At 40.3% G+C, this 25,881-nt stretch overlaps 1 protein-coding gene across 4 annotated transcripts in view; it reads right to left on the reverse strand.

Moving 5' to 3' along the window:
• Positions 1-25,881, reverse strand: part of FBLN1 (fibulin 1) — a 77,552-nt gene that overhangs the window by 6,340 nt on the left and 45,331 nt on the right. For 3 of the 4 annotated variants that reach the window (XM_051641094.1, XM_051641068.1, XM_051641084.1), the window contains 2 exons: positions 13,129-13,271; positions 11,027-11,158 (listed from right to left, as the gene is read on the reverse strand). In XM_051641094.1, the coding sequence (XP_051497054.1) occupies positions 11,027-11,158; positions 13,129-13,271 (275 nt within the window). Of the gene's footprint in view, positions 1-11,026; positions 11,159-13,128; positions 13,272-18,120; positions 18,564-25,881 lie in introns of those variants that run through there. The other variant, XM_051641077.1, reaches the window with a different exon arrangement.

The following is a 25,881-nucleotide window of genomic DNA, read 5'->3' on the forward strand; positions in this document are numbered from 1 at the left end:
CCATTTTTTTTTCTCTGAAAAGCTTTGGGGCTCTACAGACATTAAAGTTTAATTAAATTCCTTTCCTAAAGGCTGCACATTAATCCAAACCATTATACCAAAGGAATGATTTTTCATGCTTAAATTGCTCTGCAAACATAGTTACTAGGGTACTTACTGACCTGTACCATGCCAGGGAAGAAGGGAAGTGAATCAAGTGTTGGGTAATTGCTTAATGTATTCCAAGCTTTGAAAATACAATGCTTCAACCATTGTATATTAGGGAATGTCTTACTGCAGTTGATAGAGTGAAAGCTGCAAACTTTTTCCTTCTGTAACAATCCAGTCCTGTCATGTTTTCAACATCATTACAGTCCAGAACCAGAATCACAGCATATTTGAGGCAGGAAATACCTCTGAAGATCATCTATACTCAAAGCAGAGTGACCTAGATGCTTCGGCTGTGTTCAATCTAGTTCTGAGTATCTCTAAGGATGGACACTCCACAGCTCTAGGCAACCTTTACAGTAAAGAAAATAAGGGGGTTTGTGTTTCAGTGGAATGTCCTGCATTTCAATTTGTGCCCATTGACTCTTATTCTTTCCACATCGCCGAGAAGACTCTATCTTCTTTACTCCCTCCCATTACATTGACCAGATTGTCCCTGAGCCTCCTCTTCTCCCGGCTGAACAGTCCCAGCTCCCTCAGCCTCTCCCTATCCAACAGATGCTTCAGTGCTTTAATTATCACCCTCCTCTGGACTGTCTCCACTATGTCCATGTCGTTCTTGTAACAGGAAGCCCAAAGCTGGACACATCTCTCCAGTGGTGACCTCACCAGTGCTGTGCAGAGACGAAGGATGACCTCCTTCACCCTGCTGCAAACGCTCTTCCTAATGCAGTCCAGTGCCAACTTTTGGCACAAGGGCATGTTTTTACCTCATGATCAACTTGGTGTCCACCAGGATGCCCAGGTGTGTTTTTGCAGAGCTGCTTTCCAGCTGGTAAACCCCCAATGTGCCAGTGTGCACAATGTACTACTAACAAAGGGTTCTTGCTCCACTGGGGCAGGACTTCTGCATTTCCCTTTGCTGAACTTCATTAAATTCTTGTCAGTCCATTACTTTGAACGGTCGAGGCTCCTCTGGATGGCAGCACAACCCTCTGGTGTATCAGCCACTCATCACAGTTTTGTCCACTTAGGTAGTCTACATTTCCTTGGGTTGCCTATGAGAATATTAAAGGAGACAGTGCGGAAAGCCTTACTAAAGTCAAGATAGGCAATATAATCTCTTCTTATTTCATCTCACGGAGGTATTTAAAGGAGGCATAGATGTGTTTCTTAGGGTCATGGTTTAGTAGCAGACTTGGCAGTGCTAGGTTAATCGCTGGACTTGATGACCTCTTCCCACCAGAATGAATCTATGATCTCCTAATCCAGTCATGTCTTTGTAGGAGGCTGTCAGGTTGGTCAGGCATGATTTCATCTTCATAATTCCTTGCTGACTACTCTCAGTCACCTTCTTGTCCTTAATAATTTTGGAAATGGTTTCCAGGTAGATTTGCTCCATCACCTACCCAGGGAGTGAGGTGAGGCTGAGCAGCCTGTAGTTCCCTAGTTCTTCCTTCTTTGCCTTCTTGAAGAGCACAGGGACATTTGCTTTCTTCCAGTCCATGGGAACATCTGAGAACTGCAATCTTGCAAAACTAATTCAGAGTGGCCTCGCAATGACATTGACCATTTCCCTCAACACTTGTGGGGGCATTCCATCAGCTCCCATGGATTTGCGTATGTTCTGTTTGTTTAAATGTTCCCTAACCTGATTCTTCTCCACTAAGGTTGAGTATTTCTTGCTCCAGACCTTCCTATTGCTCTGAGGGCCCTGGGAACTCCTAAAGGGCACTCTTTTATCAGTAAAGAATGAGACAAAGAAAACATTGAATTCTTAATCTTTATCCACATCTTTTGTCACCAGGTCTCCTACTCCATTCAGAAGTAGGCCCACATTTTTCCTAGTCTTCCTTTTACTGTTTACATACTTGTAGAAGCCCTTCTCACTGCTCTTCACAGTAGTGGGCTGTGCCTCCATAGGCAACCTCACAGGCATGATATTCCTCCAGTCCTCTCTAGTTCATGACTGTGCCTAAAGGCACAATCTAGCTGTCAAACTGCAGGCATTTCCCAGACCACCAGATGTCTGCTGACTTCAGAAAGTTAATGTACACTTTAGATTCCTCCATCTCTCAAAAGCTAAATAGTCCTTTTCATTTTCTCTTCCCCCCCCCTTTTTTTTTTTTTGTGAGAGCTATCTATACTTCTCTCAGTTATTTGTGACAATAACAATGTAAGCTCCTGCTATGTGGTGCTCTATAGTTTCTGATACAATCTGTTTTATTAATAAGTGGCTGCTCTTTGGAAAATGTAATATTTCTTGATAATCATCACTGCAGGCATCAAATAATATACAGAAAAATAGCTCTGAAGATGTCATTAATCCTTGAGCTGCCACACCTGACAAACATAAATATGCTTAAAGGATTCAGAAAAACTCATTAATCAAAATACAAGTACTGAAATAGATTTCCTCTTGCTTTGAAGTATATTGCCCTCATAACATTGTGAATTAGACCTTCATTCAAGTTTGATGGTGAACACTTCACAAAATAATAGATTTCCAGAATCAAGCTAGGGTTGGATGTTAACAAGGTTTCCACGCTGATGGAGAGCTGCTTCACAGGAATGTGGCTGGCTATGAATATCTTTGCTTAAGGAAGTAGGAACAAGATTTCCAAAAGCATGTACTTTTAAACATGGACCTCCCAGATCTTTATTCAAATTCTTATGAAAATGGCCTGATTTTCAACTGTTGAGCAACCAAGGGCTTATAAAATGCTTCAGAAGTCAGTCTGAAGTAAAATTGCACTTTCAGAAGCTATCTGACACTCAGGGCAATATCACTGTTGGTTTAAGCTGATCAGAAATAGCAGTCCTGCTGTATAATCCACCCCTTCCCTTGGATTAACACCCAAAAGAAAAGAACCAAAAATGTAGCTTGCCACACAAGCACTAATGTTGACAACAGGGAAAGGGGTGGAGTTACGATGCAGAAGTAGATGGGGGGAGGGAGGATTTCTCTTTTGAACACCAACAAAGCTTCATATTGCTTAATACAACCCCAGTGCTCCCTATTAGGGAACAGAACAGCAGTGGTAATTTAGGTATCGTACCAGTGAGCATTGCCCTAGCAGCACCAACAGGACTTCAAATGCCGTGGGCCAGTTGGTGCAGGGCTAAGCACACTTAGGAACAGGCAAAAATGCTCATGTCCCTACAGCAATTCCATAACTGCTGCCCAGCAGCGCAGCTCAAAGCTGTTGAGGCACCCCTCAGAAAAAAAGAGTAGTGGAACAAGGTGAGCCTGCATCTGCAACCGTAAGCAGCACCTATTGCTCTGATCTCTCCCATGCTCAGAGTATCTGTTGACCACAGTAACCATTTATAAGCCACATAAAGACAAAGCTCTCCTTTAAAGACTGCCCAAACAACTCTGCCTAAAACCTTCTATGTACTCATAGCCTTTGAAGTTTCCACTTGGGCACAAGTCTTAGTTTAAGTTTAGCTAAGACTGAATCTGCTTCCCTTTTTGCCTTTCATTTCACCTCTAAAGAAAAAAAGGAAATTACACTACAGGAATTACATTTTAGCATGAAAAAGGATGTCTGTCTTATTCAACAGGTCAGAAATTTAGGATTCAATTTATTATAAATACTATTCTTCAACTGCTCAATGAAGTTTAATTTCATTAACACTTGGGCTTCTCTAGAAAGCTTTGATTGCTGAAATGCATCAAATAAAGAGGCAATAAAGAAGCCTCCTGGTATTAATACAATTTTTTGGCCAGAAACAAATGGTAAATATTTTCAAAGCTATTATCTGTCATGTCAGATCATATGGAGCCTTGGTATTATGAAAGAATTAAAAACAACCTTTGATTTTACTGAGGTTTGGCTAGTTTACAAATACTATGATCTTTATTAAGGATACCAAATAACTTCAGAGAGATGTGCTCTTATCTTGGTTTGGCAAACTTGAAGTGCTTTTAGATCCCTGGCTTGCCTTCCAGCCAGACCTCGCAATGGGTTTTAATGTTGACAATGCTGCGAAATCACTCATGCCTAAAATGCAATTACTGTACTTGAAGTAGCCTCATTAAAAAATAGTTTCCACCATATATTTTTTAATCCTTCCTGTTCCACCTTGGGGAATGTGACATGCTTTATGTAGCGTAAGAATCTTACATATTAGAAAAACAGGTGGAAAAATTTCTAGCCTGAGTATCCCAAAAGTGCAAAATTACGTATGTCAGCCACCTGATAATTTATTTCCACTATCTTATTTACAGGGGTTTTATGTCCATCAAGGTACAGCATCACATACATGCAATCTCTCCATTTAATGGGAGTGGCTTAGTTTACCCTACCTATCCCACAACTACATTATTCCCTTTCAGCCAGGCTTTGATACAGTAGCGTATCCATGACCCCCGGGCAATTAATTAGTGCAACCCTAAGATTCCTTGGCAAAGAGCCACATTATGGTACACAGCACGATATGGCTCTGTGATTCAATTTACCATGGAAGAAAAAGTGCCTAATCCTGAGGATTTGACATGAAAGCCCTTATATAACTGCTCACTCATCACCTACAGGTGACAGCTCTGCAGGTATTGTTAGCAGAACTTCTGAGGAGGGAAGCTTTCTGAATCTTCATGTGTGTTAATCCTTGACCAAATTCTCAAAATAAGGCTGGAATAAGGGGTCACCACATTTGACCCCTTTAAAAATAAAAGTTAGGGTGTGGGTTGTTTGGTTTTTTTTAAGTGAGCCATGCATCTATGCATCACGCTGGGAAAGATTTGCAATATGTCTTGAGTCTCTTATCTTCCGTCTCCATTTTTATAGGGTGTGTAAGTGCTACTGCAGGAATGAGATGCTTGCTAATAACACACAAACTCAGGAGCAGCAGCAGAAGCAGCAGCAGAAGCAGCTGCATCAGTTGCACAAGTATTTCACACTTGGAGATCCTCAGAAAAGCAGATCTCTGACTACTCTAAGCCAGGGCAAAGTACCTCAGAAGGCTGAATTCACACAGACATCTCTGAGAGGAAGTGCTCATAGTATGTTTCTCAGTGTACTGGATTAAAAATTTGGCTTTATTTGCTCATTTATGTAAATCTCAGCACACCGTTTAAAATTAACACCTAAAAATGCATGCTGTGTAATCTGAACCAAGGACCTTTGGCAGTCACCTTGGCTGTTCTCTGACTCAGTCCATTTCTTTCTCAAGTTGGCAGGTTTTAAACTTCACGCCACAGTTCACAAAAGTTTGACAGAGTTGCAGTGTGATTTATTTGTCTGCTGGTTTTATGGAAAGTGTAACTGAAGGTGGTCTGTATGAGTGTTTTTGTAATATGTTACACCTTCCTTCCCGAGGGGTGAGATGAGCATTGATCAAGGAGGAGTGTTTTATTAACCAGATACTTGCAATGCGCTAGAGTGAAATTTGGCAACAGGAAAGTTGTTCCTATCAAGCACGAGACTCCTTCTCACCAGAAAAGCACTTTCAGCATTTTTCAGATACAAAATGAAAATTCACCTCCCACTCATGTTGCTTGTTTGCCTCCAGAAAGCTCTTAAGCCTAACATTTTTTCTGGAGGGGAGGGAGGGTGTTGAGAGATTTGACTACTGAACAGCACAGTCATCAGCATCCTGAAAGGGCAGGTTCAGGCAATAAATCTAGGATCCCATTTACCAAATGGCTTCTGGGCACCCTCATCTCAAATACGCAGCTACTGATTTCGACAGGGCAACCTGGCACAGAGGAAAACTCACAAAATATTCTTTGCTGAGGGGCTCCTTTTCTGAAAGGGGCAAGCCCAGATGAAACCAGAACAAAGATACTGAAAGGGACTGTGTTCTTTTTAATGTAAGGCTGCAAAAGCCTGTTGAAAAACCTGCTGAATTATGTCCCTGCTCTGTGTGCTCACTGTGAATGACTGGACAGCATTGGTTTTGTATTGCCAGACACCATTGTTGCTGCATGCTAATGAAACATTATCGTTGTGACAAAAGGTGGCTATTGTTGCTTACTTTGTAGTGAGAGTATCCACAAGGGGATGCATGTGCTGAAATCCTCACCCCTGTGAACAGCAGAGCTCTCCTGGACACCCTGGCTCTGCCTACACCTAGCCTCCATCTCCCCACAGAAAAACAATTGTAGGTGAACTGCTACTTTCAGCATCAGGGCCATGCCAAGAAGCCCAAATCATTCCGGGGATCTCATTATGCTAAACACTGTAACAAATGCACGGTAAGAGCCAGTCAGCCTCTGGCCTAAAGATGAAGACAGAAGCAAAGAGGAATGAGAAGGTACTTGCCCAGCACTGCAGAGCTGGTCCAGGGACAAAGTTCAGAACCAAATTGCAATCCAGCAACTCTGAATTTAATGTCAGACCATGCAAACGTTTGTGCGGTGGACTGTGAAAAGTTTTTGCCACACTGAGAATGGCCAGACTTCTTATGAGATACAGAACTACTACCCTTGTGCTCAAGACGGGTTTCCCAAAAAGACAAATAAACCTCCAAACTCCTTCCTCTACTCTCAACCAATACGGGATCCCACAAAGACACTTTCTTACCGTACCTGGTTTTGTTTACCTTCTGCTAACTTTTTAGAAGTCTCTCCTCAGCCTCTGGAACATAGTATGCAATTAATATACCAGAGCAGAAATTAGACTACTAATATATCCAGTGTTGTGCTATCAGTAGTCGAGACACTTTCTTTAATGGTTCAAAGGTAACATCATGAACTATCACACACATAAAAGAGGCTGGAAAGTCAGGACAGAGATAGCAGTGAAATCCTTGCAAGTAACAACAGAGAACTGTAGTACATAGCTGTAAAATTACAAACAGCTATTGATATCAGTCTATTCAAACACCATCAAAACACTTCTGAGAAGCTCTATATGTATAAATGAAATTTTATAATTCTATCATCTCTGGATGCTTTTCATAACCCTAGTAGCTTTCTGCTTTATTGGCAAGAATATATGCTCAGGTTAGTATCAAATGCAATATGGAAGATTTCAGCTTAGCAAAACTACTTCTAAATGTATTACAAAATTTAAAAATCTTCCTGAAGTTTACCAGACCACAAGGTGGTATTACAGTCACCTAAGGAAATTAATGCATAGCTGAGGGGGAAAATGTTTTATAGTATCTGATAATACCTTAGGCATTGATAGGACGTTTTTGTACAAGTCGAAAATGCATTCTTCATTTTTCACTGACAGCTGGTTAAAGGAGGAATGCAGTGAAAAGTCTATAAAAGCTTAAAAAAACCCAAAAACTGGATGGGTCTGCACTTCTGTTTTTCTCCCACCCATGCTAGTAAGTGATGTGCAGTTGTTAATAGTATCTTTTGGATTCAGTGCCACCTTGGCCCATAAACACACCAGGCAAGAGAGAGTCTACAGCCCTTCTTGAAATAAAGGGGGGTTGAATCTCTTTTTAGTACAATAGCATAGAAATATTGGAGGCAACTTTATACATAATTCTTTTCCTTCAGCTTGCATGAAGTCTATGAACTGCCACTCCAGCAGGATGGCTTTCATTCCTTCTCTTCCCTGGAAGATACTTTCTATAGGTCAGCATAGCTAGTTTTGGAGTCTGTCCTACTTCTTTTGGCTCTTCCTCTCTCTGAGCTTATCATGTCTTTAAAAACAACCCACAAAACTCAAACCTCCTCTAAAGGTTTTCTATCTCTTCTATTGTAGAGAAAATATATTTGGTGATCTATTTCCATTAGCAGATAAAATAGCTTTGATACTCTGGTCATTTCTCCTTATAACTGAATGAAACATGCTTTTTATTCCTTTTACCCACGCATCTATGATTCATTATGAGAGTAAATGTATTCTTTTCTCTACAATATAGGCAGTAAAAAAAGACTAAAAAATACACTACACAGATTCAAGAGGCACATGTCCATCAGTGATCACCAAGCATGATGGTCCAGGTGTGCTTTCCCAGTAGTGTACTAACAGATGACTGCAGCAAACTGGAACACTGTATTTGGAGAAAGATTCCTATACACCTATCTGTTACTACTGGTGAGTATGCTGGACACTGGTTACTGGGCTAGTTAGGCATTTGCTCTGCTAATGTGTCTATGTATCTCCACAGTTGTTATCTTCCTATCACTTAATGAGATAACCAATAAAGCTTTCTGGGGAAGTGATCATCCCCTCATACTAGGAACAGGTGAACCCACACCTAGAATACTGTGTTCAGTTTTTGGCCTCTCACTGGAGGCCTTCTTGTCCACTACAAGAAGGACATGGAAGGGCTAGAGGGAGTCCAGAGAAGAGCAACAAAGCTGGTGAAGGGGTCTGGAGAACAAGTCTTTTGAGGAGCATCTGAGGAAACTGAGGTTGTTTAGCCTGGAGAACAGGAGGCTGAGAGATCTTCTCACTCTCTACACTGCCTTAAAGGAGGTTGTAGTGAGGTGGGGGTTGGTCTCTTCACCCTAGTAACAAGCTATAGAACAAGAGGAAAAGGCCACAAATTGTGCCAGGGGAGGTTTAGACTGAATATTAGGAAAAATTTCTTCACCTAAAGGGTTGTCTGGCACTGGAACAGGCTGCCCAGGGAAGTGGTGGAGTCACCATCCCTAGAGGTATTTAAAAAGATGTGTAGATGTGGTGCTTAGGGACATGGTTTAGTTGTGGACTTGGCAGTGTGGTAGGTTAACAGTTGGACTTAATTATTTTAAAGGTCTTTTCCAACCAAAATGATTCTGTGATTCTATACTCTGTCTTTTTCCATCCTTATACAAACCTTTTCCCTTTCTTTACAAGAGAGACTCACTTTGTAATCTCCTGCGGACTAGGATCCCATCTTACTTATTTGTCTTGAAAACTTCCCAGCACTTTTATGAGAACACCTAACACTCTGATTATTAATAATAAGAAAAACAATATTATGATGAGAGCAGCAGAACTGCTGCTGGCAGAATTATTTGCAATCCTAATTTCACACATACAACATGCTGTCCTGAACCTCTGCCCCTCCAGGTAGTATCAGCTGGAGTTTTGTTTTTCCTTTTCCAATCTGCTGCAGGCGGTTTACTTTGCAGCTTCCATCCATTAATCTCCAAGTACTTTTACACAGAGGAATTAATTAAGACTCTTAAACAGAAGAATTAATTAAGACAGTAATAGGCATGTTTTATCATCTCCATGTTGCACATGGGGGAACTGAGGTGAAGAAAGAGTTGCCCAATTCTTTTGCAGAGCTGGGAATGTGCTTAGGCATATATCACATCCTCTCAACCTCCTGTATAAGACTGTCCTTTCCCTCCTAAGTTTGTGAGGCAGATATCCATTTTACCAAGTAAAATACCATTGACACGCAGTCCTATTATTCAAAATGGAAACGCTTCCCTCAGGCGAATACCTTGGCCAGTCAGATTTCTAAACACATCCTTCTTTCTTATTTCAGACAGAAAGCAGCACACAACACGAAAAGCAAACTACTGTAACTACCGTGGGATCTGATAACATTTATACTCTTCTAAAGAATCAAACCAATACCCCAATTCTGTAATCTTATCATCCTGCTTTAACAGACTCTCCCTCTTTCTCAGCATTGACATGTATACTTCTGTTTGATAAAGAAAGAAATATAAACCTAATGACTTATGATTTTTATCTACAGTTCACAAAACCTTTGCACAGCTGAGGCTGAACTATCATGCTTCTGAAATGCAACAGTGCCACCTTCAGATCATGATAAATACGACTTTTTCACAAACAATCAGGATGGAAGAAGCACAGCAGCGATTTTTCTTTTCATCCAGACAAGTCCTGCTAGAAAGCCCAGCAGTACATGTATAAACCTGAGCAGAACCTACACATTCACATACTGAAACATGAATGTTCACCGGGAACAGTGGTCCTTCGCTTTCATAAATAAACATTAATAAAGAGTACTCAAATACTACTTATTTAATACCAGTCATTCTCTACACATGAAAATAACAGCATATTCCCCTGCTACTGCACTAGCAACTCACACTGGGCAGAGCAGCACACCAGGTGGGCCCTGCTCCTGCTCTGCAACCTTCACATAATTTGCCAGCTACTCCTGGCTATGTTGGGTCTCAGGGAGAGCCAAGCTGCAGTCTACACTAGAAATATTTACCTGTAGGCATTTAAGTATATATACTAGATACACTATACACATTATATACTGGATACAGCATGCATTATATCCCCCCAAAGGGCCCTGCTCTGAAAGAAACCTGCCAGAAAGTACAACTCCAGGTTATGCTGCAGCCCCTCCCTGCTATAGGAGGAAATGCAGGTCTAGCTTATGACCCATATACCCAGGTATATCTCCTGCCATGTCTCCTCCCTGCCAAGCAGAGACCTGAAATCAATACGGGTGTTGCATTCTGAAGTTCCTTCTAAACCACAGCAATTGACAGAACCCTTTTACCCCCAACAGAGGTACTTAAAACTGAATCAGCCTGCTAGTAAATATTCAAACAGGTAACAGTGTCAGTAAATTCAATCCTGCTTTAAAAATCTATTATTATCCAAAAATCGATGCAATGCTGTTTAAGCAAGAAAGAGCAGTTAATGAAATTTACAGTCTCTTTGCTGACATACTACATATTTTACATTTGGTTTGATTATATGGGCAAACCTCATAATTTTAAAGCTAAGCTATTTGCATTTGTAATTAAAGCCAGTTCTGAAAAAACTTAAAATACTTCTCAAATTAAATTTTAGGCCTCAGGTATTTTTGAATAAATAATTATCTGTGATATTAGTTCAAATTACACATATTGGACTGGAGAATATTAAATCAATACAGGCTTGAAAATCAAGGTGGGAATTAATTACTTGAGTTAATTTCTTCAACCTTGTTCTACAGTATTAGTGAGAGAAAAAAAGTAAACAGAAAATACTCTACTCACCCACTGTCATACCATCCATGTAACGCTTGATGATATCAAAGGAATCTCTTAAATTTCCTTCTGTTATGTCAAATATGATATCTGCCTGGTTGGCTGGATATGTAGGTGTGATGGCACGAAGAAAAATAATCTCTGCAAATAAAGAGTACCACAGAATTTACTGAGCAGTATTTGAAAGCATCAGTGAAGAACCTGACAAAATTTGATCCAAAATTACTTGTCCTCAAAGATAGTGGGGGACACCCCCTCCCTTACCCCTCCCAGTTTGCCCTTTAAAATGGAAAGAAAGAAGATCTGGGGGAATGGAGGATTCTGATAGATTTATTTTCTCCTTCTGCACCATCTAAGAAGCCCTGAAGCCAAAACACTATTACTTTTAGAGTCCAGAAAGACCATGCTTAGAAACTAGTCAGACTTCCAGCATGTACTGAAAGAGGACAACACTGAAGATCCCCATGGTGGGCAGTGGAGGGGAACCAAACAGATAAAGCCCTGAACTCCAATTCCCTTGGGCAGTTACAGAAAGAATTGCCATTACAAATTACAGAGTCCCTTTGAGGACTGGAGGAGGGGTTTAGGATTTTTTTAAAAAGTAAGGCTATTTTTCAAGCCCCTTATGAGGGAGGTAAGTATTACTATTCTCATTATTATCCTCACTCTACAGGTGATGAAACTTAACTGTAAAAATTCACTCAAGGCCACACATTGCAGTTTAGAAATGTCTCCTGGGCTTTGGTAGTACTCTCAGATCACTGAGTCTCATCTCTTTTTATTAAATCATGAGGATGGACTAATGAGGGAACATTTTGGGAAGTATCCTGGGCCAAATCCTTAGCTCTGCTGCCAGTACACCTGGTGAAGCTGAAGGAGTGTGTATGGGAATAGAAATGTCTATGGGGCATTACTCCATTCCTTGTGAAGTAGGGCAAGCCAAGGCCTGAAACAGGCCTGATGCAATCCATAGCATCTCTACACAGCTGAGTTATTGGTGGCTAAATTGTTCCTGTATGAACAAGGATGGGTATGTCTCTTGCCCTCCTCCTTCTGCCTGGTACAGAAGTGACGAATCAACGTGGCTTTCATCTAGGACAACTTTCTGAAATAGCAAGGCTGAGACTTATTGTGTATCAGAAACAGGGACTGAAGATCTTTAAAACCCCCTGCAGAATAACCTTGATTTCCTCAATCTTCTGTTCTCTCTCTGTGTCTGTGCCACGAAGGAAATTGCCAAATGGCTCATCCTACAGAGAAGCAGGGCTGAAGGCAGCCATCCCACCTATGGATGTGTAGGCTGCCAGAGAATGAAAACAAATGCCAAGCAGCAAAAATTTGCTCTAGATCTGGAAGTTTATATGTGAACTAAGCAAAGTGAGTGTAATCCTTATGAAAATGCAAGACGTAAAATTCACAGGGACTGCAGAGGCTGAAGAAACTAAAGCAATGCAGGAGGGCCCATAAGAGTGCAACATCTGGGACTGGAAAATTCACTTTGGATGACTGGACAGCCACTCATGTGAATGTTTTTTGAAAATCTCAGTTTAAAAACATTCTGTCCAGTCCTTGGAATCTCTCTTCCTTTATTCTGTATTTTAAAAAACAACACTTATTTTTTTAATAGGTCAAAAATAGGCAAATCACAGGTCTAGACAGTATATTCAATATAATGTATTTTATTATTACTGTTTATATGTAGATAAAGGTTCTATTGTCAAAAGAAACCACTCGTCAATGGTGAACAACAGACCACAGATGAGAGAAACATGATGAGCACCTACTTCTTATAGCAAAATCTGCAAAAAAAGGAAGAAAAAAGTCATGGGGGACACGGCGATTGTGTGACTAAGTGTGGTAGATGGGAACTGAGATTCATATTTCCTTAGACTGGGAAGTTGTATGAGTTAAAGCTCAGAATGACTTTCTTTGCCCCATAAAATTAAAACTCCTGGATATAGAAGGTTTTAATTAAATGAGTAGTACACTATAATTTGGAACTGTGCAAACATTTTACTGCACCGGTAGCTAGTCTGGCTTTAGGCAAGGATTTCCGGTGGAGGTTTTATATGTTGTCATCTGTTAAGTGGAACAAGGAACAAACCACTTACCTTCAGGTCTTGTAAATTCTCTGAACGTGGGCAGCGAAATGACAGTGTGGGAAATTGTGTGGACTGGATCCAGCACACAGTTGACATCATTTAGTCGACAAGACTTAATGCAACGGATAGTATCTGTCTTTTCAAGTCTGACACTAAGAGAAAGGACAGAGAGATGCATGGATATCCTGAAACTGAATGACTTTGTGTTTTGCATTCTGGGGAGCTAGAAACTGTAACTGAGGTTCACTCCTCACCTCAAAAGCTTAGACAAATGCCAATCACCAAAACTGCTGGACCACTGAAAAATCTGGCCTGGCTAACAGTTCCAGACAACTCCCACCTCAAAGCCAGTTCTTCAAGCCAGGTGTATAAGAATAGGGAGAACTGTAGTTAGTGCTTAAGGTGCCTTGAAAAGTCGCTTTCCAAGTATGAAAAGGACCAAACAACTAGGCCCAGGTCCTCAGCTGCAGTGCCCTGGTGTGGCCTCACCAGTTTCATTGGAGCTACACTTATTTGCACAAGTGTTTTTGTGTTCCATATGGTATCAGTCACATAAAGCAGAAACAATTGTTTCCACTCTGGAAATCTGGCAGGAAATATATGGAGGGCCAACTTTCAGGATTTTCAGTGCAGAAAGAGCCAGAAAAGCTCTCTGCAGTCTTTTTTCTCACCGTCCCCCTTCCTGTCTAAACTGAGAAAACAGAGACGAATGAAAACTAGGAGAGAAAAAAAAAGCTACACACATTATTTAAAACCTCAAAGACTGAATTCTGAGTTTGGGGAAACGGTAAGGCTCATTTCATATTCCATCTCAACCAGCTGCTCATTCGTCCTTGAAAGTCTATTAAAAGTTAAATGACTTCTTCTCACCCTTGTCCACTAGAGTGAATTTAAAGTCACTTACAGTTCAAGAACTTCACACAATACCCAGTCTGTGTTCATGAGAGATGAAAGGGCTATGCTAGGACTTACAATGTGACTAAGCCTCACAAATTATCTCAACTTTGACCTGCCCATTTCTTCATATTTCGAAGTTGAAAAAAGAAAAGACTGCAGTGTCAGAGGAGGGGGGGTGGGAATTAAAAGATTAGAAGGAAGAAAAATTTCCTGAGCAAAATGGGAAAAAAACGGAAGCTTTAGTTTGTCAGATAGCTCTAGAAACAAATGGTTCTTGCTCTTTTCACAGTGCGTTACCCAAGTCCACACCTACAAGCCATCTTTTCTCAGACGTTCAAAAGGACTTTATGGCTCTATTAATAATAAATACATCAGTAACTTCTTATTATATGCTACCCACATTTGCTCATCAAAGAAAGCAAAGTCAAACACGCCAATATTGTATGAAGCTAAAATGAAAGAGAAAACATGAATCAACATTAAGGAAATCAGGCTTCAACAGATGTGAACTGGCATAGTCCATGGGAAGGCAATGGAGCTGGGTTAATTTACACCAGCTGAGTCTGGCTTGTTCTTCTCACTCTGTTGTTGATGTTTTGAGACTGGCCAGCAGATACAGGCCAGGAGAGACCTTTTACTTCCTACCATTATCTGGGTATAAAATTTCGTTATGTCCTAGACATACCACAGGGAACAGAATAGGGCTTTCTGCAGAAATGCCTCGTGCTGGTCATTTTAGAACAACTTAATTCTATATATATGGACATAATAATCAGACCTAGGATAACAGATTCTATTCCCTAATTTTAAACCTCAGCTGCCAAATTAGGAAAGGACTTCCAGCTAGCTGAACCTCTGTCAAATAAGGATCAACTAAAATATTATAGTCAAGTTCCAGTGTAAAATAGTGTATTTCAAAATACATATAGATGCAAAATGTACATAATTCATGTTTGTTTCCCTCTCTCCCTTTTTTTTCCTTACTGGTATAGAGCAGTTTAGTAGACATTTACAGCTATACACCCCTACAAACAAACACTGCATTATATGTTTAAAAATTCTGAAAAAGTTCTTCAAAAGTTTTACTCTTTGCATATATGGCACATGAATAATGACAATAGCATCATCAAAGGTTTTAAGGACCCAAATAAACAGTAGCTTACATAACTCACTTTGGGACATTTGGGACAACTGGTACAATGCATACAGCATCCTCACATTTCTTAGGTGTATTTAGATAATAGGATTTGCATGCCAAAACAATGTGGTAAAGTGTTCAAAGTGTTTGTTATTTGGTCTGCCTTTGCTCCTTCCGGAGAAGAAAAGGGAGCTTTACTCTTGACTACAGCTGGAATAAAATTTGGCAAATAAAACATTTCTGAAATTCTAATCAAATAAAGCCATGAATTTGGTTAAGTCCTAGGTAAAACTTACTTCTCACTTCTGATTGACTGAAGTGAAGCATTCTGATTTGAATCAGGTACCCCGCATGCAGAAATGGAGGGTCACACTGATCACAAGCGATTTGTGTTAGTTCCTTACTAAAACTAGTTTCCAGATCTATCCAGCCTGCAATCATACATGTGACACAGGAATGTTTTTGTCAGCTCTATTTCCTTGCACTGTTTCTCTCTCCTCTTACAAATTCTACAGCTGTTTTTTTTTTTCTTTTTGCATGCTCTGTCCACACTGCTAAACTTCAGTGTGCACTTTCATTTTCCCCTGCCTAAATTCTCATTATCTGATCTGCCTTCAATACTTCAACAGCACATCTTTAGATATCTTCTGGAGTAATTTCTTTGACAACTTGCATGTTTCCAATCCCAGTATTTGCTATTAATGATTTACTGAGATCTCAAAAGTACTTTATTATATGGCTATACATCATATTTGCATTTGATCTCCTGATTATCTGACATTTTCCTTTTTGCTCATGTGTGGGGACAGTGACTGACAAAAGTTTCTTCCTAAGTGCTGAGAACTTTCTTTATTAAAATCTTTCCTTCAAGTTTTGCCCCTCTTAAAAAAAATTGCAGCTTTGGAGCTGGTACCTCCTCCAGGCCTTTTTCATTTAGAAGAGAAAAAAGTTAAGAACCAGCTCAATTGTTCTGATTATTTTGCAAATAATCTTTCCCTAAATACAATTTTTGCTTCCTTTTTTTGTGTCCTGTTGTCATTGCTTTTCATATTCTCTGTTGGATTCAATTAATAAGTTCTTTGGACCAGGAGCTGCGATTTCATTTTCCTTTGGAAAGAACCATGCACATAAATGGCTCTACATAATTACATACATATTCTTGAAAATTCCAGCTATACTGCAGCATTAAAGCCCCTCATACAAGAGAATCTGAGCTCTGTGTTCTTGATCTCCTTGCTGAATGCAATACGGTAGCATTTTACAATACTGAGGGCCAAATTCTCACACACACTTCTTTTCCTGCCAAACAAATTTATATTAATGCTTGCAAAAATGAAGTTTATTTTTGAATCTTTATCCTACTTAATTACGGCCTCATAATGCACTGGTAGCCAGAGGGCATTTATATACAAGCATCTTCTGTGGCAGTAAGAAACCCATTAGCTCAAGTAGCACAGGCTTGTGTTTTCAATATTTAAAGCTGGGGCTCTATCCCCACTGGCAACTTCTGGCAGTTTTATAAGCATGTGTCAACAGACTTATTAAACGCTGGCATTCCTCATGAGACTTGAACTCCTGTCAGCCAGCTGGGATAAACTTTGCCTTAGGGAACATGGAATATGCTGGCAGAGTGCTGTGATCATGCCCCAATCTGGTCCTTGGCTGATGATGAGCCTGAGAGCCCACAGCTTACAGTTAACAGAGTAATTCCTTGTGTTCAGGTGATTAAGGTGTGTGATCTTGCTTAAGAAGGTTCCCAGTTTCTAATCTCGTACCTTGCCTCTGCTGTCTGTTTTTACATAGTGAAGCTTTTTTTTCATATGTGCATAGAAATGGGTTATTCCTCATTCATGGATGGACTATGGTGCTTAAGTACTGGGCAGCAGAGATACCAAAGATCAGGATGGTGTAAAAGAGCATAAATCATTGGATCATACCTCTGGGACTAAGCTTTTCATATTTACCAATACAAGGACTGAAGAGTAAAATAAATCCTTTTCCAGATCACAAAACAAAAGAATTCCAAAGAAATTCCAGTAGTATTGTCTACACCGCTCTTGATTGCATAGAAGCACAGGAGGAAAGTCATAGAAGTAAGGAAAGAAAGATCTGGATATTGGAATTTTGGCTGATCTTTCAAGTCTGCTAGGGTTTGGTTGGGGATTTGGTGGTGGTGAGTAAAGTCTTAACAGTTAAAAATGTATCAGCTCTGATATGGAATTTGGAGAGACAAAAATGTTGTGAGACCAATTAAATATCTTTTTCAAATGTTCCTGTAGACACATCTGAGGATAATAGCCTGTGAAACAGAAAGGAACTCTCTGCTACTAGCTGAATGCTGCTAGGAAGTTCATTGCTGTTTTCCTGTCATTAGTTTCTCAATTCAGTGGAAATTCCACAGAAAGGAAGATAAAAAAATCTCTAAAATACATGTTCATTAGAAGAAATCCTCTTTTGTACCAACCTTAAAAAGTTGGAACTGGGACTTGTACCTGGTGGAAATAGGCACAAGGTCACTGGCTACAACAGAGCAATGATAATTAAAACAGCCTGAGAATCTGGCTCCACACTTCTGAAGTGACTTGCGTGCTGGGGCACCTATGAGGTGCTAAGGGTCTTAAGTTATGCCCTTCTGATGGATTTTCAGAAAATCCAAAGTGATCAAACTCTCTAAAGATGTCTCAGTTGAGGCAGCTCAAGTTATGTACCTATTTTGTTTTGAAAATTTAGGCCTAAACATATGTAGCTGTTCATCACCAAATGATACCAACTCTACTACTGTGTAAAGCAAATTAATAGTTTTCAGTCCTTGGTATATTCAAGTAATAAGCTCTTGGACACCAATTTTTGCTTTTTATAATCATGCAGAGTACACGTAAGAATCTCCCCAAATTGAGACATTCAGTGATAGGGAAAAGTGAAGAACTGTAATGATGATGGCAAATAAAATGCGAGTTCAGCATGCAACAGGTGAACTGAAACTTTATTAAAATTGGGAAAAAAAAGCTACTCTCAGAAGAGAAAAAGTAGCCAGCGATGCCTGTAAGTTAGGGATCAAAGCTGTGCAGAGACAAAGATAAAAAGTTTGGCAATAAATGTGTTGACAGTTCCATGGCGGGAAAGTTGCATTTGAATTGTCAGAAGAAGGTCTCTGGGCTCTGTGATTTGCCGCTGCATGACCACAATGCCACTGTGGTTGTTCACTTTTTTTGTGGTGAAAAAACCCTCCTGGTTCCCGCTGATGATGGATAGCAGAATTTTATCCCCAGGGACAGCATTGGAAGGGCCCATGCGGAAAATGTCGGTGGGTACTTGAATGTTGGTAGGAAAAGAGAGGTGATAGTAGGTTATTCTCAGAGGCAGGCTCTGGCACTCCTTATTTTCATTACAAGGCAAGCGCTCACAGCGACTGCAAGAAAAGTGAGAACACAAGACAAGAGGGAGATTAGCGTACATTTAGCAAGCGTGATAGGACAGCAAGGGCAGTGGGGGTGGGAAAAGATAAGTTGACTTGCACACTGTATCCACTCTTCAGCCTGGCTACTCAGTCATACAGCAAACGGACATTTATTAAATAAGGATGAGCTTGTCTGTGGTTGGTGCTTTTGGAGGAGCGCTGCCACTTTCAGAAGTGTTGCCCTTTCTTTGCACACAGATGAATTGAGTCTGGCACCTCCGTGTGGGTGAGAGTTTATTTGCATTCAGACCAGCTAAGCACCTCCTAGGGAGAACACTGGCCTTCCCCTCACCTCTCCCTCCTCCCTTCCAAGTTTTATTTTTTTGTTGATTGTCGGACATATGTTAAATAAGTGAAGAGATCCTAAGTCCTTATTGAGTTGACTGAGTCCTACTTGGGACATCTTGCTGTTTATAAAGACTGAGCAAAGTATTCATAAAACCAAAAACATACAAGGAGTTGGACTTTCTGAGACAGAAAAGGCGCTCTAGATACTGCATTATGTATGGTCACCATCTGACACTATACAGAGGAGGAATAAGAGGAAACTCATTTCCAATGCTGCCTGCATGTTAAGGTTCACTTGCTTTGAAGACAAACCTTCTTCCTACCGGAGTGGCACAGTATTTCTCTGTGCTACCAGGAGAATCAATCTGAGTCAGTCTAACACCCACGTAGGCAAGCGCTAAAAACAGGATTCAATGGCCTTATGTCTCCAGCATGTGCCCTACACATCCAGTTCACTTTTATGCAGCCTTGAGTCACAGGAATGATGCTGGTGAATGAGAAAGTTGCCCCTGCTGTTTCCTTCCCTTATCACTAGGTACTGTGTTACAGTGAAAAATCCAGATAACTAGGAAGAGATCACCCATACAGGCTGAAAGTGAACACTGAATGTCAGCACTAGAAATCTTGATCTGCACGGAGGGGGCAATTTCCTCCCTTCTCCCTTTCTGTCAGTGAGAGAAGTGAAGTTTGGCCAGTAAAATATGGCACTGACAGGTATGGGAATTAAAGTTACTGCTATTGAAGAGAAAGTTGTAGTTTACCAGCACGGTAATGAAAATCTGACACATCATGATACCTGATGGGTTTGAGAAGTGTTTAACGAATTGCATACAAGGAAGGTTTATATGTATTTCAGATTAAAGATATGCCCAAATGATCATATGCAAATTGATATCTGAACAGACTCTCAGACAGGTGTGCCAAAGTAGAGGTAGGTATGATGATCTCAGCTGGATATTGCCTTTGCAGAATTTGGGGATAACCAGGTTTTGCATTTCGCTCCAAACTTGCCTCATGCAGACCTATCATTAAATTATTAATTTGAATTACGTAGAAGAGTCTCTCTACTCAACAGCAATATTCAGTCCACAAGCTGATGGTTTGGAACCTAAACTATTTATTAATTTAATTACTAAGAAATGTTCCAGTAGGAAAGCATGATGTGCTTCTTACTACCTCAAGAAAATCTGAGTGCGCATTTAATTTATTTTAGTTTGATGTATAAAATTGAGCTCCTATCACGAGTATCTGGTATCAACAGAGCTGTGGCTCATAAGCAAACCTCACATTTGTTGCCAGTGCATAGTACCCTGAATTCCAGGAACTTCTCATTACACACAAAATAAGCATTTTCAAAAGGAATAGTTAAAAGCACCCTCAGTTCTTCAGTTAATGTGTTCTATGTTTTCTTTTAATACCACTTGCAAATGAAAGTACAAAGCAATTCTTTGAAGACTTAATTTTATTCATGTGTGTAAAGAGCACACACAAGTCTTCACAGGATGGACGGCTAATTAGGTGTGGATACTCTTGTAATATTTTCAGGTATAGTGAGTTCTGCATTCTTTTCTGAAATGTCATCAATAACTCCACTAAAGAGAATTACTTGGTTTTCTTGAAATCACAAGGCTACCTGGTTTTGCTAAAATAATGAAGCAAGTCAAGACACTTTTTATTTGGAAATGTTTTCTTTGTTCAAATCTTTCTGGAAGCATTTACATGCCCATAAAATGCCCTGATTTATTATTTTATGAAAGTAAAATACATCTTATCATAGCCAGAATTTTTAAAGAGAATGAAAAACCAAAGTATCCAATTTCCTAAGACTTGAAAAAGGACATTCTGCTGATTCAGAAAGTTGTTTGTGGAGATAGATGTTCCTGCAGCTGGGAGCTAGAATTACTCAAAATTAATCATCTTCTATCTTATTCTTTGGTGGTGCACACTACACACTGCACACTGTGCTACAGGTTTAGTTAATGTGCACTAATTGTTCCATCGAATAACCACAAAGGAGAGATAGCAAATATTATTGCTTGCAAGAACCGGAGTTCATTCTGGGGTCACGCACCACAAAGGCAATAAGCAACGAGCATTTAAATCCCAATGTACTCTCTAGACTTTATTTAAAAGCTTCCTTTTAGTAGGCAGAAGAAAATCATAAGGTGGGGGAATCCAACAACAAGCCCAAGCCCATGGGTGCTGCTCCAGCTCCGTGGCATCTCAGGATGGATGAGCTGGCCGTGGAGCTGCCGTGCCTGCCACCCGGCTGCGCGGCTGTGGGGGAGAGCACGGGGCACCCGGTGGGAGAAGGGGAGTGCTAAGGAGGCAGCAAGATGCTGCCAGTGAAACACACTGCAGAGCCTAAGTAAAACAGGCACCAGTTTGCAGCAAGGCAGTTATGTAAACATCTCTGCAAACCTCTGCAATTAGGCACATGGCCTATAAAAATAAGCATATAATGCTGCTAAACGCTTATTCCCGAGTTTGTTCCTGATTATTTTAGCTCACCTACTACTCTGGTCTCTTAGGTTTATGTGGTCGAAATACTGGTTTCAAAGAACTACTTATAGTTTGCATTTTGTGTACCAAACACTGGTTACTTGTAAAGGAAGGTACAACTTACCAAAACTAGAGAGATTATATTTTAGATAACGAATACAACGTTTACAAACAGAGAAATGAGGAGAAAATATTTTCTGCCTTCCTTCCTGTTGGTTTCTGATCGTGATTTCCACATAGTACAAGAGGCAATTTATTCCACTGTGCCCAAAGGAGCTGGATGGTATACAACAATTCCTCATGTACTGAAGGGCAAATATCTTTTTAGCGGGATTTATGGCTTTGCCATTTACTTCATACAGGGGAACCACCTCAACAGGCTGAAGGACCAGTAAAGTATTAGTACTGAACCATACACTACACATCTCTAAAATTCAACCCTTTAGATTTCCAGAGCTGCAACAATCTTCTGGCCCTCCTAAAATATACTCTACTACAAAGGCACTCACTTATGCTGTCATCAGTGGGTATTTCTTTTCAGCAGCTTACATCACACCTTGAGGCCCAGATGAGCCATCAGCCAGGCTGTATTACCACATTGTGGATTTCTACATCTATGTGAACAGAGGAGCTATGTAGGGAAGGTGGCTTTTTTCTTAAACAGATCAGAACGTAAAGGGAATGAAACAAACTGATGGTTGGTTTACACAGATGTTTCTTAACCAAAGGAGAATCTGGAGTCCCACTTCAGGCTCAAGCAGGAATAAAGTATACAGCACAACAGTAGACAGGATGGACAAATACTCTGCATATTCCTCCTTGCTGGAGCTGAATGTCTCAAGGAGTTTTCAAGCTATATAAAAGACAGACATATCTTCATTTTGCCCTCAGCACTGAGCCTTCATGTTCAATCCTTGCCTCCTTCATTTGTCTTTCCCTGGCTCCCTCTTCCTATCCCCTTTCCTTGCCCACTGCCCTTCCTGCTCACTCAAACTTTTGGCATCAGGACTGCCTACTCAGCCCGTGCCAATCCTCCCCTTCTTGCTCCATCCTTGCCTGGCTGACACTTGGTTCTCTCAGTTTCTACTCCACAGCCCTAGTCCCAAAGCACACACCACCCCCCCCATGTGCAGCCATCCCAAATTATTCTTTGCTCTGACAGTCTTAATCCAAATCTAGCATCAATGACCCTTGTTTCCCTCTCATCTCTAAACTGTTTTACCCAATTTTATCTTCTACCCCTCAAGTGTCTCCTACATTCATTCTCCTCCTCTGGTCATACCTGCAGATCCTTCCCTCCCTACATTCAGCCTCCTTATCCCTTCTTACCAAGCTGGCTCTTCTCTCACCCATGCTAGAAACAGCCTTCTTATCCATGGAGTCTTAGTGGTCTTTGAAACCACAGAAGAAACAGGCTCTGGGGTTGTCAGGGCCAGCAGCACCTGGCCCAGGACAGATAGGAGCTGATGTTATAGGGAAAATTTGGCTTCTTTCCTGTGGATATATGTGGGAGCAGACTCAGGCAGTCTGGGGAGTTGGTACCCGCACATTTTAAACCGCTCTAGATAACTGCAAGAAGCTCAGGTCTGCTAAATCTGAAAAGAGTATTTTTTTGCTAAAAAAGAAAGACCTCTCTATTGATAGGAAGAATTAAATCGCCCTGAGAAAGATAAGCAAACAGAAAGATGGGATTGCCACAGAGGCTATGAAATCCTTATCGCACAAGGACCTGAAGCAAAAGTTAAACAAACTCTCAGATACAATCCAGGTAGACCTGACTCTGTTTTGACATACAGGGGAGGATGAAGATTACCCATCAAGGTCCTAATCTCCCAAGGTTTATGAAAGAGAGGCTAAATTAAGTTTTAGAAAGTTGGTAATTTCATCTCATCTCAGTCTCATTACTTTCAGAGGTTTTTGGTAAGGATGACAAAAAAAGCAAAAGTAATCTCCTAACAAATTTTAGTCTTCTGCAAACAGCAAACTGTTAAAAGGAAAAAAAAAATCACCAAAATGTCTTAAACATACAAAACAATGTGTTCCTCCCTACTCTTCCTGGAAATGAGTGAAGCGCTTTGGCTGAATTTGGCCAAAACTTGAGCCTGAGTCAAACACCTGGCATGCAAAATTTCAGCCGTTTTGGCAAAATCCTGTACAATTAAAAACAGGCCCCAATAATGAGAAGCATCAGGCAATCTTATTAACACATAGACATGTCTAGAATATAAAAATATTTCGCAGTCTGGCTCAGTGCAGCACACATTTCTGACGTGCCGCCATAAATGCTTCTTTATCTTTTCTACTGTTTTTCTTGGCTGAAATATTACCAATGTTAGACTTCGGTGTCGCATAAAGAGAATTTAATTGTTATGCAATTTGAAAACAAAAAGTGTTTGGCAAAGCAGTACAGCAAGTTAAGTTCTATTGTACGTAGCAGTAGATCTTAATTACCCTTGGAAAAATACCAAGCCTAGAGGCTGATCAAGGTATTAAAAAAAAAAAAAAAAAAAGCAGAATTTAAGCAAAAGAGAGAAGACCTTCAATAAAATTGCTACCATTAAGAATCAGACCATGCCAGGCAATTTGCTGGTCTTTGAGGAAGGTTACATTGGCTGTTTCCTCCTGAAGCTCAGAGTATCCACAGAGTATCCTGAGCTTTCAGCCTGTAGCATGGCATGATCCTGACATTATTTCATCTGATGACAATCACCACTGCAACAGCCACCATGCAAAAAATCTCTGCTTTAAAGGTGTTGAGTAAGGAAACTTTGGGATCACTGAAGGCTATTGCCTGTACATAAGAGCTTTAAGGAAAAAGAAGAATGAAGAAACTTGGATTTGCAGGACTAAGGCCTACTAAATTACAGCTGTTCCAAAAAAAGTAGTGTAGAATAGGGTAAAAAAAATCCTATGAAGTGCCAACTTGACGGGAATGGAAAATGTCTTGTCTTTCTAATGGTATGCCAAGTTGGTGAAACTGGAATGTTTTTTGAATAAAAAGGAGAGGAAAATGGTAGCTGTAATAGATATGATGTTACGAAAAGCCAACTATATGATTTTAGAATCCTGGCCCAAGGCTGGGTGAAAAAGTGATTTAATGTCATTAGCATGCAAAAGGTAATGAAGATATGCTAGCTATCAGCTATGTTGGGTTATATATGCCAGAAATAAATGAATCACAAATATGTAATTAGTTCGTATCTAGAAAGGATGCTAAAGGGCTGTCTTGTGAATCTGTTCCCCAATGGGCCCAAGGTAACCCAATACATTGAGCCTGATTCTGGCACGTTGGTGTAATACTTGCATACTGGCTAAGCATGATAGTATCTACCTCTCCACTGAACTAACTTGGACTTTTTACAATAAAGGTAATGAATTCATATTCTCTTTGGTTTATGTGAACACATTTTCTACAATAAATTTAGTAACTGTGTCTGTAGCTGTTGAGAGGGAAGAACCTAATAAATCCAACAAGATGATAACTCAAGGAATTAAAATAATTAGAACTTCACTGAGCAGCTACAGGATTTGTGTCTGACTCATAGCCTAATTATAGCCCTAGCACATCAGAAGAATCTCTCCCTATGAGTCTGTTCGAGTTAGGCAGAGTAAGCCATTACAGGGCCCCAGTAACCCAGACACAGAAAAACAATTTAGACATTCTACTACTTCCCCAAAAGATTCCTTACATCTCAAACAGCCATTAATTTCAGCACATGCATAAAAATATAGATAAGAAAGGTTAAATGGAATGTGTGTATATGATGCATATTTAATAAACTGAACTTTGTAACTCAGGGTTGTCCGTAAGAGTAGAAATTTGCTAGTTCTGCTTACTGGCCCATTGCAATTTACTTTCTTTGAATTAGGATACAATTGAACCCACAATATTACAAATAAAGAGAACATCTGCATCATGAGGCACTGCTTGTTTGTCGATTTGACAAACATAATTAAAAATTTAATTACTATTGACACTTCTCAGAATACAAATACCTGTTCTTATACCATGAACTCCCTCTACAGCATTCTAACAAACACATCTGCTGTGCCACTTACATGGCATTTCTCAGATGAAGGCTTAAATGGAAACTAACTAATCCCCACAGTCTCTCTGATGAAGATCAGCATTAGCTTCATTAACAGAGGAGGCACAGAGCACTCATTTTTATCTAAGAGATGGTGGGCAAATAAACACTGTCTGTGAAAAGCAACAGCAGGCTGATGACAAAGATGATTTCTCATCTTTCCTCCCTAGCTGGTGGAGCACACACTTACCTGGGTATGGGGCACATGGGGGGACTATGGAGCAGCCTTTGGAAGAATCTCTGGAGTACAGGGTGGCCACAGAGTTACAAGGCAGGAGGAAAAGCAGTCATCTGCATCAGCCATAAACTTCAGGTATGTGACTGAAATTTTGCAACAACTTCACTTTGCTAGCCCCATTTGATGGGTAATAATGAGCTGCCAGCTGCCCCTC

This window comes from Apus apus, chromosome 1 (genome assembly GCF_020740795.1).
Source record: "Apus apus isolate bApuApu2 chromosome 1, bApuApu2.pri.cur, whole genome shotgun sequence".
Lineage (NCBI taxonomy): Eukaryota > Metazoa > Chordata > Aves > Apodiformes > Apodidae > Apus > Apus apus.